Source organism: Thermobia domestica, chromosome 11 (genome assembly GCF_964235325.1).
Source record: "Thermobia domestica chromosome 11, izTheDome1.hap1.1, whole genome shotgun sequence".
NCBI classification, from domain to species: domain Eukaryota; kingdom Metazoa; phylum Arthropoda; class Insecta; order Zygentoma; family Lepismatidae; genus Thermobia; species Thermobia domestica.
In genome coordinates this window covers 256,937,145-256,949,972 of record NC_137464.1, presented here as the reverse complement: position 1 = coordinate 256,949,972, position 12,828 = coordinate 256,937,145, and the positions used below count along the sequence as shown (strand labels likewise).

The 12,828-nt window shown below is 35.7% G+C and overlaps 1 protein-coding gene across 1 annotated transcript in view; it reads right to left on the bottom strand.

Moving 5' to 3' along the window:
* Positions 1–12,828, bottom strand: part of LOC145664966 (coiled-coil domain-containing protein 137-like) — a gene marked incomplete in the record, with an annotated part of 31,376 nt that overhangs the window by 14,851 nt on the left and 3,697 nt on the right. Inside the window, 1 exon segment of the mRNA XM_081732119.1 lies at positions 5,701–5,999. Within this exon segment, the coding sequence (XP_081588245.1) occupies positions 5,701–5,999 (299 nt within the window).

Below are 12,828 nucleotides of genomic sequence, written 5' to 3'. Positions count from 1 at the left end.
TTTTCGATCATTTTTTATATATCTTCCCCTCTCCCAAATTGCGGGGCTGAACTTGGATTTTAACGGTATTGGAAGTGTCACCGTTCATCTCAGTGACCCCGAAAACTATGGATTCGGCACTAATATCGGTTATTTCTGATCACTTTGATATATCTACCCCTCCCCCCCTATCTCTTTCCTTCGTTGTACCGTAAATGTGAAATGACAAAATCCATCCCAGTCCTGAACCTCATCTATGTTGAATATCTGATGGAGATCGGTCGGGTGGTTCACGCGGTACGAAGTCGCAAATACAGTCACTTTCATTTATATATATATATATATATATAGAGAGAGAGAGAGAGAGATAGATAGATAGGCAGGCAGGCAGGCTTGTGCGCGTGCCTTCGGTGCATGAGGTTCTGAGTTCCAACAAAGTAACCAAAACTATTAACATTAGTCCTGTTTATTAAGTTTTCTTATAATAAACCTAACAATTGAATTTGTTCTACCGCCAGTGACGACACTAGCTTTAATTACTTAGGGACGGGGGGGGGGAGGCAAAGGAGGGGCAGAAACATTTTGGGATTATGTTTAACTTATTACAGTACAACATGTACTTAGTTGTTATTTTCATATTACATAATTATAAATTAAACTTATTTCAAGTAAAATTTGTAACTAACAAATAAGTAACGTCTGCACATGAAGTATTTTTAATGCAACTTTTGATAGCCTGAACATATATTGAATGGCTTTTGCCACAAGTTAAACCAGTGGCGGCGGTTGGACCTTAAAAGTGGGGGGCAAGACATGATCTTAACAATTGTATATCAATGTTAGATTTCCTGGTTGTTTCTAACAATGGTTGCATAACTAATAGGATACTGTCTTTTTTCACTTAAAATGCCGTATATCGTATTCCTGTTTTATTAAGTAAATTCGTAAGAGCAATACAGATAGGTACCTAGCCCTTTATACTCTTAAACAACAAAAGTGTAAAAAGAGATTTGATTCCTTGCTCATGAATATCTTAAAATTCTGTCTGGAAAATTGTGTGATCAGATTATTTAATAAATTTGTAAAACAAATAAATAGAAGGGTTAATATTAATCATAGTAATGAATAATGACGCTTTGCAGAAGTTATATTGAAACTGGGAGTTAATGAACAACTTATACTTTTAATTCCACACATGCCATTAAATGAATGTTTTTACTCTTAGAAAATGAAATACATTAAGTACTGCAAGCGTATGCTATGACATTTAAGGAAATATGCAATTGCAATATTAATTACTTTGGATTGCAATTAAAACGCAATTCCTGTAGCTTTCTTAACTCCACGGGAAGACAAATATCCAATGCGTACTCACGCAATGGCAAATATCATATGGCACCATTTTTTCTATGAAATAGTAATACATACAAAACCTTTACCAGGGTGTTCATATTCCGGAAAAAAGTGAAAGTCAGGGAAAAGTCAGGGAAGTAAAAATGTACCAGGTCAAGTCAGAGAAATGGCAGATTGGTCAGGGAAAGTCAGGAAAAAATCGATTTAGGTCAATTGTTCAATTACTGAATTTATGAAATAGGGTTAATTTCTTTACTGTTACTGGATGCAAAATGTAGTGTTCTCAATGATGATATTGAGTGAGGCAGTGTTCTCTGATATAGTTGTTGAAACTAATTTTCTGCGAAAAACACATATCTAACTGCATCCTGGCATATTTGCTCAAAAGGCTAGACGCTGTTCTAGAAGAATAGCATGGTGCCAAGAGGATATCTGGACAAGTGGCTGAGAACGCGAAGAAATAGTATCTCCAGCTCACAGTGAAATCTCAGACTGAATAATTTAAGGAACACTCGAATGAATTGATAGCCAATGACAGAGATGGTATTGGACTTGAGTTTTTTACTTAGTCTCAGGAAATGGGAAGAACTTCGTTGACTTATGGTCAGTTATGAAATTGTGTTTTATCTTCTTTCATGGAAACGCATTTTTTGAAAGTGGTTTCACAATAAATAAAATTCTCATTGTTGACAACTTACAAGAATCTCTGGTGGCTCAACGGATCATATATAATTCTGTGATGAGAATAGGTGGACCATCAGGATTAATAATTACAAGAGGTATGATAAATTCAATGAGAAGTTCAATGAGACAATATCAGGTATATTGGGGGGGGGGGGGGGAGAAAGAGAAATAAATGCTGCAGACAAGAAGAGAGAGAAACGGAAAATTCAGCAACAACTAAAGGAGCTAGAAGAAGAAAAGAAAATTAACTTGCGAAGACAAGGATATTCAGATCAATGAGAAGAAAACTATGCGAGAAAGTATAAAAATACATTTCTAAATGGGTTGCATTTAACAACTGCATCAGCAAAAGTACGTGTTACATAATGTGTGTGTGTGTTTTTAAATAATCAGTAAAATCATGTATGAACTGTTTATTACTATAGGCAATATTATAATGCTGTGTAATTGGTATTATAATGTGTAAGCATATAATGCGTACTTTTTCATATCTTAAGTACTCTGTATACTGCCCACTTTCATTTGTAACTTTGCATTTTGTGTAATATGTATGCCTAATGCATATGTTTGTAAATTTACGTTCCTTTGGAAAGAAAATTGAAAAAAGAAAGAAACAGAAGCGGAAGAGAACAAGGGCAATTATGGGGAGTGTGCAGGCTGAGGTTTTTTTCTTTTTTCTATATTTTAAAGTTATTCAGGGGTCAGGGAAATCTAGAACTTTCGTCATTCAAAGTCAGGGAAAAGTCAGAGATCTTTTCTCCAAATTGTGTGGACACTCTGTTTACATTTCCAAATGAAATTATATAAATTAGGGCGCCACTTCAGAAAAGTAAGGGGGGGGGCAACTGCCCCCCCTAATCGCTACCCATGAGTAACACATTTGTCTATATCATACGTAGTAATATATATATATACGAGGGGCTGCTGAAAAACTCGTAGCCTAACCCACAAAAAGTGTAGGTAGAACGATGAACCTGTGCAATTTTGAGAAACACATCTCCCAGGGTAGATTGATTTAAATCACTTGATTTTTTAAATAAAAATCGCTGATTTAAATCAAATTCCGAAATAAATTAATTTAAAGTGAAAATAAGTAAAATCCCGTTTCTGTTCTGTTATTTCGATTATGGAAGATAATAATCATAATACTATGAGACGCAAACATATGTAGAGCACAGTATGAAATCGAGTGTCATGCAGAGGATGATTAGGGAAAATCCTGTTTTGAACGGGTAACGGGGGAATCCTGCTTTCTTTTCTTCGTAACATAGGGTTTATAAATCGTTAACTATTCCAACGGGGAAATTACCATCGACATCTGAGACGAAAATTCTTTCATGTGGGCATCTGTTTGTTTGTTCCCAGATAACAGAGGCGTATTCAGAGGGGTGCGATCCCCTCTCCGGAACTTTTTTTTTTTTAATTAAGATTTTATAACCAGGCGAAATTTATGTATTTTATATGTATTTCGTGCCAGAAGCTAGTTCCGGATTTTTAAAAAATATGCCCCTGCCAAATATCAGAAACTTTTGTGGAAAAAAAAAGTGCTATGTTGATAAACATTGCTGTACTTTTTCTTTAATGCTTAAGAAACATTATTTGGGATTGCAATAAGTTAACAATGGGGAATTAATTCCAAATTCAACCCCAATACTTTCACTTAAATGGCATAATTAACATTTAATACTAATTCCTCATGTTTTTTTATTTAGTTTGCGACTTGTATTATACAAGGAGAAAAATTTGATTTAAATTTTAAAAAATCGACTTAAACTTTTAAAAAATCCACAAAAATGATTTTTTTTTAAAAAAAAATAATGATTTTCCCCCCATATCTTCATATGTAAAAATTCAAATTTTCACATTAATAATAAAACTGTTATTGTGTTTTTCAGGTCTCTGAAGTGATTATGTGTGCCGAACTAGCGAATATCACGAACATCGAAAACACAGCCGTCATAACACTTTTTTCCCCCCAAGGAAAGTCACGGAAGTAAATTCATTACGAAATCAGTGAAACACTACAGGACTTTCCTCCGTTATATACAGTGGTGAAGAAGTGAGTGATACAGTTTAAACGTCTCGATTTCTCAACAGATGATGCTTTACGTACAGGATGGCCAAAAGCAATGAGTGTCCCCGAAATCGTGGATGAAATTCACGTCATTATTCTTGAAATTTGCATAATTTCAGCAAAATATGTGGTAGAGATTGTGGGGATTTCCCTGAAACACATCGGTAACATGATTCATAATGACCTGGGCATGCGGAAGCTCTCGGCATAATAGGTTTCCAAAAATTTGTCAGGAAATTAAAAGAGTGAAAGAGTTACGGCATCAAGGGTAGTCATATCTCACTTTGACCGTAATGCCTATCAATTTCTGTCACGAATAGTAACCATGGACAAAATATTGTTGTACTACTACAATCCTGAAACAAAACAACAGTCAATGGAGTGGTAGCACTCATTTTCCCCTCGTCCCAAGAAGTTCAAAAGACAGTAGACTGAGAAAGAGTTTACAACATTCTTCTGGGATAAGAATGGAGTCATACTCATAGATTACCTCCCCAAGGGTCAGATATTTAATGCAGAAACTCTACATTACTCACAACATTGAAAGAAAAATTCAAAGTGCAGTGGAACGCCGCGCAAAATGAAAAGAAAGGAATTCTGTTCCTTCAGGAGAATGCACCAGTCCATCAGGCACTGCAAACATGACTACTATTGCATGATCTAGGATTTCAATGTCTAGATCACCCTCCTTATTCTCCAGATTTAGGTTCGGTCTAACTATTACTGGTACTTATTTCCCAAACTCAACATTTGAAAGGACGCCATTTTAGATCTGATAAGGGTAGGGCTACGAACAATGATACGAGGAAGTCTCCAGAATTTTTAAAGTGGTCTGCAAAAACTGGAGCACTGTACAAGGAAATATATTGAACCTCCGGGGAGTATGTAGAATAACTCAAATTTCATCATTCCACGCGCACTCCTGGGTTGGGCTACGAATTTTTCAGCAGCTCGTCGTACATTACTCAATATGGTAGACGTCACGTCAGTGCTTTGAAGCTAAATAGCTAAGGGAGCACTAGTACATACCAATTACTAACTAAAGATTAGCACTCTGACAATACGTTTTAATGGGAGCTAATCAATTTAATTCAATACATTCTCCGCAGTAAGGGAAAGCATAACTCTTTTTATCTTCTCCAAAAATTAAGCTCTGAGTACTCGCACATTAAGCTGCTATAAGCCCACTCTATGAATACTGAATACCGAGAAAAATGTTCCAGAAAAAAATGTATATATATATATAACCTTTAAATAAAATGTAACTGAAAACTCAAACCTGGATAAACACACACGAGTTGTTTCATGTATATAATATAATTAATGGTTTTACCTTTCTTTTGTTTCTAACCGAAGTTGATCCAATGCGAAGGAAACAAGTCGACCTACTCTATTATTGTTGTTTGCTAGGCACAATGAAAGTTCTGTTTTCAGTTGAATAGGATTTGCAATCTTGCCTATTCTCGCTGTTGGAAATTAAAAATTGTAAGAAACAATAAATAAAATGTACCGGAAAAAGCGCTAAAGTAAGTTTAAGTAATTATCATTAACATGCGTTAATTTCTAATGTTAAACAAGTAAAAAACAGAATTGTGTTTTATGCGACAAACTTGCCTGAGTTAATAAGTGGACCCGTCGCTGAAATTCCCGCAAGGTTTCACCTTCTTGTTGAACAAATATAGGATACGGCCTCACAGGTCTCGTCATCCCAGGAAGTGTTCTGTTATCTTGGTAGGTGACATCCTCAGAATAAAAGAGATGATGCTTCTTGAATTTTTGTCGTTTTCTCTTCTTCAGACGGATTTTACCTTCCGCCACCATATTTTTTGCTTTCAGCAGCTTTCGCAAACTTCTCGGCATTTCGTTTCCATCTAAGTCCTTCGGAGGATTGTTGATTTTGGGTAGCAAACTACAAAACAAAGCAAATATGTACGTATTATTTTATGGTAATAATAATGAAAAAAATCAATAATTGAGCGTGAAAAGAATCTTGCAGTTATAATTAGTCAATCAGGATATGTTTCTGCCAATACGTTCAGCATACTTTGCTTCAGGTGGATTCCAAATTTGTTTATTGTATATTGAACACAACAGGTGTATACTCATTGACAGTGTTCTGCAGCATACATAAATGATTACATTACAAAATATTTGTTCTACATGATAAACTGAAAGTAAAAAATATTTCTAAACTATGTAGTCAAAGTATTTTTTTATATATACACTCATGTCCAAAATTATTGTCGCATGTCTATAAATATGTTGCTGTAGGAATATAATTTGATAACGAATTCGGCCGGTATTTCTTATAATGTTAATATGTTAATAATCGGCAAAGACATGTATGTGGCAAATTTCATGTCAAAAGAGCGGTACATAAGAACAATTCAAGGAAAATAAAACTGTCTTGTCGATTTAGCAACATTTTGTTTTACTCATTCTAATTTTCGTATTTATAATTCTTTTCCTATGAAATTTACCACAAATATACATTTCTCGATTATACACATAGTATCAGTATTAAAAGTACCCCTGCAAAATTATTATCAAATTATATCCTTACAAGAAGATAGTTATAGATATGCGACAATCATTTTGGACATGAGTGTACATCAAATATATCTATTATGGGGCATTTTATCTGAACACTATTGTATATTGTACACATTCTCCTAGTAAGGGATGTAGTTAATGCATTAGTATGCTATGGTGGTTCGTGAAATGTTTGTAGCCGTGAGCGCATTTTCCTGTTCGGAACATGAAGGGACATTGAAATGAAATGAAATCTTTAAGTTTTACGTCCCACGGTTATGCCGGTTAGGCTAAAGGAGACGGTGATGATGAGAGATGAGTGAAATGGTGGAATGAAGAAAGTGGGAGGAAACGGGAGAACCCCGAGAAAACCCACGAGCACGGTGTTTGTCCACCACAAAGGGAACATGAAGGGACATTTCGGACAATAACATTGGGGAATCTATCTCATTATGTATAAGTTTAAGTAGAAAACACAGAAGGAAATTAGCTCTTCTTGCTTCAAGAGAATACATTAAATAGCTTGGTAAGAGTTCAAGATATTATTCGTATCAAGGATAGATCCCCGTGTCTTTATATATTATTTATATATTAAATAGCGCACCAATTTTGATTGATTGTTTCTAATTGGTGTGCATATTTTTTACGCACTAGGATTCCATACTATGGACGCGTATTCTAATTTGGTACGTACATATGCAGCATATCAAATTTTAAGAACATTAGTGTTCTTGCATTCACTTCCAAGTCTCATTATAAATCCGAGATTTTTGTAAGCCTCATTTACAATTCGATTTAGGTGAATATCAAACGAGAGATTTAATCTTATTGATACGCTAAGATCGGTTTATGAAGGTATAATAGAGATGTTTTCCTCATGAAGAATTTTAGAGACTTAAAGGCTCAGCTTCTTTCCTTCGCAACCAGAAAACAGTTCCCAAATGAGGCCATTAACCAATCTTCCCACCGGCACGTCAATGTATCCTTCCATCTGCCTTATGTCCGAAACTTACAGAAGCAACAGAAACTCATTTTACAATAAACAAGTAGCTGTGTCTCGTGCACACCACGTGAAGGAGTTTGGTTTCTATGACATATTTTCTCAATTAATATTGAAACCGGATGTAGTAGATTTCTACCACTTCCGGTTTTAGTACAGAGATTAGACTGAAGATATAATAGATTTCCACCACTTCCGGTTTTAGTACAGGGATTAGACTGAAGATATAATAGATTTATGGGACGGTTAATTGATTGTTCAAAATTCCTTCTCGTTATCTGTCACTGTTTTTACTCAGGGCCAATCCTATGCATTTTACCATCCCAGGCAATGACCTCATTTGCCGCCCCCTTTCTCCAGAAAGGACAAATCTCAAGACTGACGATTTTAAGTATGCTACCTCATCATGAATAACGAAAGGGAGGGAAAGGACAATCGCGCTCAGAAAGGCTAAAGACTACAAATACAATCTCGTTGTGTCCGTTTTTTCTTTAAGCAGGGTGTCTACTAAAATTCCAAAATGAAATTTCATGACCTTTTCGTGACCTTTTGTTTACCAAGTCATAAAATTTCGTAGCATTCTTTAGAACGAGTTTGGAATTACGCCAAATTTTCATGCATGCGTTAGAAGCGTGTTTTGCTTGCGGTTTGGTAGCGTCTAAAGCCGATCATAGACATTTTTGGTACCGTAGTAAATTTTGACATTTTATGGAACAAATATTTTCAGTCTGTACAGATAAAAAAAATCGCTAAATTTCGTGACTTTTTCTTGACTTTCATGAACGTTTTCTGATTTCGTGACTTCTTCATGACTTTCGTGACTGATAAGACACCCTGTTAAATAATAATCTATTATGTTAGTGAAAGCTAAAGTAGACACGCCTGCAGAGGAAAAATGATAATTCTTTTTACAGAATTCAATATCGAGCTTCAAATCTCAATATATCAGTTTGCAATTCCAGTGCGATTAGCTCTTTTAACTTGATTTTCCTTCTACATCTGTTAAATTAACAAAAAAAAAAAAAAAAAATCTTTCTACCTTCAATGATAAGAAACATGTTTGTGATAAACACAAGACTAGTTTTCATATCTAAACTGCGATAACTAACTAAATGGAACAGGTGCTCGCTATTGTTTGAGAATTGAGTTCTAGTATTTGACATCAATCAAGCAATTAATGCTGGCCCTATGTTTCAGGACTGTCCATGTGACCTTAAACTAATGTGACCTAAACATAATTCATAAATGTAGTGTTTAAATAGAAGATGCGCTTAGTAATTTTAAGTACCATCATCATGAAGTTTGTTTCCAACAAGAAATATTTACTTTAAATAATATAACATGACAGATTTTGCTATCCCGTGCAAATGCACGTGTTCCACATATGGTAGAGCCGGTTCTGTTTTTAATCTATAGCGATTAACGTTAAAACTGGAAGAAATTGATTTCTGCCACTTCCGGTCTTTATCAAGTTCTAAGAGAAAATACAATACCTACTCTTACAACCCTAAATCAATTCCAAAATACCGCTTATTCTCGCTATTTCTTATCATTTTCGCTCTGTGTAGATGAATTTTGAGACCGGAAGCTGTACAGGGTGTCTATTAAAATTTCAAAATGATATTTCGTGACCTTTTCTTTACCAAACCATAAAATTTTGTAACATTCTCAAGTACGAATTTGGGTGCGAATAATCCGAATTTTCATACATGCGATAGAAGCATACTTTGGTGGCGATTTGGTAGCGTCTAAAGCCGATCATAGGACATTTTTGGTAGTAAACTTTGACGTTTTATAGAACAAAATTTTCCGGTCTGCACTTATATTTATACAGATAAAATAAATTCGTGACCCAAAAGCTACATTTCTTGACTTTCATGATCGTTTTCTGATTTCGTGAATTCTTCATCACTTCCCTGACTTTCGTGACAAATAGACACACTGTTGTATGGATTTCTGTTACTTCTGGTTTTAGTACAAGAGTTACGGATGGAGATCGCTTGTTTCACTGCAGGAAACAGGTTCTTGCTATCCATGACCGTGTTTGTTCTATCGTAATCAACGTTAAAACCGGAAATGGTTGATTTCTAGCACTTCCGATTTGAATAGCACTTGGATCAGCGAACTTCATTTCTAACTCTTGATCTTCTACATGTTTCAATACATGTGTTCACAATATGGAAGATTTATTCCAAAATTGATGGTGATCCATCTAATACCTCTTAATGTTTTTCGTCTCCCAGACGGAAGGATATACGGACATACTTTGTCTCTTGAACGGTCGGACAGAGTGGATGTATATTTTTCGTCTCCAAGACGGAAGGATATACGGACATACTTTGTCTCTTGAACGGTCGGACAGGGTGGATGTATATTTTTCGTCTCCCAGACGGAAGGACATACGGACAGACTTTGTCTCTTGAACGGTCGGACAGAGTGGATGTATATTTTTCGTCTCCAAGACGGAAGGATATACGGACATACTTTGTCTCTTGAACGGTCGGACAGGGTGGATGTATATTTTTCGTCTCCAAGACGGAAGGACATACAGACAGACTTTGTCTCTTGAACGGACAGATAGGGTGAATGTATAACCAAACTCCCTAATCAATAAATAAATACAAAGCCAGAGAAGTTTCAAGACTAATTTGGTTCTCTTTTACCTTGTTAAACTTTGAAAGCTCTTACGGAACATAATCTGCATTCCAATTTTTGTGTTAGAATTTAGTGTTTAATTTTCTCAGAGTTAAAAAAATAAATAAATAAATAAATAATAATTTTGTGAAACTCTACGACCTGTATAGAAAATGGCAAAAGTGTCTCCAGAATATGGTGACACAGAAAGCTGTCAGCTTCATTGGCTGTTCTCTGAACACTGAGATAAATACGTCCCACACTGAGTTTGGTGACATTCTACGCCTTCTACGGCGTGGCAGCACTGATCAGCACAGTAACTGTGCATGATAAAAGTGTACAGTCTCCACAAATAACTCAAGTGACAATGGTCATCCTTTACGCGGAATCGTAAGCATTATACTGTAAGAAAAAACTGTAAATTTTGTTTCAGTTTACATGAGTAAAACTTCAAAGGGCAAGGGAATCGAGTTGCTCACATAAGGAAAACATCTCCATGAAAACAAATGTGAAATATATAAGCGGGCCTATCCTAGGATGAAATCGCATCCCTTTGGGAGGTGATAGTGAAGGTCATTCATTCTAAGCAAAAAAATTCCTTTATCAAAGTGGTACGTAATATACAACTGGCAACAAACGGACTTGAGGCCGCGGTAAAGAGGACCAAAAATTCACATTTAGCTCTACTATGTCCAAACGGAAGAATCGAATTGGAACACTCTATACACCGAACTCAAGTTACAATGGTCGTCCTTTACGAAGAACTGTAAGCAACTAGCTTTTACTTCAGTTTACATGAGTAAAACTTCAAACAGTAACGGTGAAATAAGAGTGTTCATATTCTTTTTGAACACTCTTGGATCTTTAGTCACCAAATTTTTAGTTATAAAAATTTTGGAACGTTGGCGAAGGAGGACGAAAAAAAAAAAAAAAAAAAAAAAAAACTAAGACTGCAAGCTTTCGTGTTTGTTATCTAAGCGGTTTCGAAGTTTTAAACCATTGAGTATTAGCACATACATTCTGTCGCGGACGACAACGGAAAAATTAAGACCCTAAATTCACATGTAACATGATTACGAGCAAGTAGTCAGAGTGATGAACCTAATTTTCGCACAATATTTATTCTTCACACTGAAAAAGTTTTTGCGTATACATTTTAACGCGATGGACAAAAGAAGACACCACCTTCAAAGGATTCTGGCTCCGGAGGAAAAGCAGAAAATTATGCCACATAGCAGTTAACAATAATAAGTAGAGCTTCCTAAATACAGGGTGGGCAGAAAGTCCCTTTTCCACTTCAAGAATCAAATAGGCTATTCAAATTATGCAAACATAGAACTATAGATATACACACTAATAATGGAGTTTTACGTGTAATGGACACTTGCTGCTTTAATGTCTAAATGTCTAACACATCAGTATGGACTCCATCGTGATCCAAACACAAAATAATACGTCTCCAGGTTCTTTGGACATTCTTCTCAGCATTGCTGCAATAACCCGTCTGAATAGCAAGTCTCATAACTACTTTCAATTCATCAAATGCAGCACAACGCTGTGCTGCAATAATATTCTTGATGACTCCCCAGAGCGAACTGCCACAGGTCGGTAAGTCCGGGCTTCGAGATGGTCAGTCAAGAAGAGTGAGCAATAAACACGATCAGTAGTCACTCCAGCGTCCTAGTCATAGGCCTACCTCACTGAGATAATCTCGAACTGAAGTGGCATAATGAGGAGGTGCTCTACCATGCTGAAACCAACATATCTTCTTAACTCCCTGGATTTTCAAAAGAGGAAAGAACCAATTTCAACATATCAATGTTGGTCAATAGATCAATAACAATAAATAAATAAATAAATAAATAAATAAAATAAAATAAAAACCCTGCAAATTTGTTTGCTGCCCACGCTAGTCCATATCATGACATACTTATTCTCAATCTCCTCATAAAATAAGTTTTTCTTTAACCAGAAGACAACATGTTTTGCTTAGAAGTTTTGCTATGTTGCACATTCATAACTGAAAATCACTTTTCCACGCTTCGAGATAGTGTCAAACACACGAATTAACGACTCCGGAGCCGGTAGTGACAAACTTATAATAAACTGTTGTAAAAAATGTCGTTTATGCATACACCCACCATCACTGACGCGCCGGCTTTCCACGGACGCACTCCCTCTCTACTACTAAGGCCATCCTTCTGCGCTCCTGCCCTTACTCGGTTAGATAGCACTCGTGCTTTTTACTGGACACCAATCAAAGTTGGTTAGCGTTTTATGTATTCAATACCCATTTCGATTACTTATACATTCCACTTTTCCAATAACATTAGATATTTCTCCTGTAAACTTTACAAATCGGCCTATGTTTAGCAGAAGGGGTCCAGTTTTTTTCTCTAAAAAATGTTACAATTTTGGTAATTTCTGTTCACTTTCGGTTAGTTTAGGGTAGGGTTGGTTAGTTTAAGTTAGGTTAGGCCAGTTTAGGTTACGTTAGGTTAGTTTAGTTTGTGTTATATTAGTGTAGGAGTCCCGCATAATTTTCGAAAAAATGATAGAATTTCGCTTATTT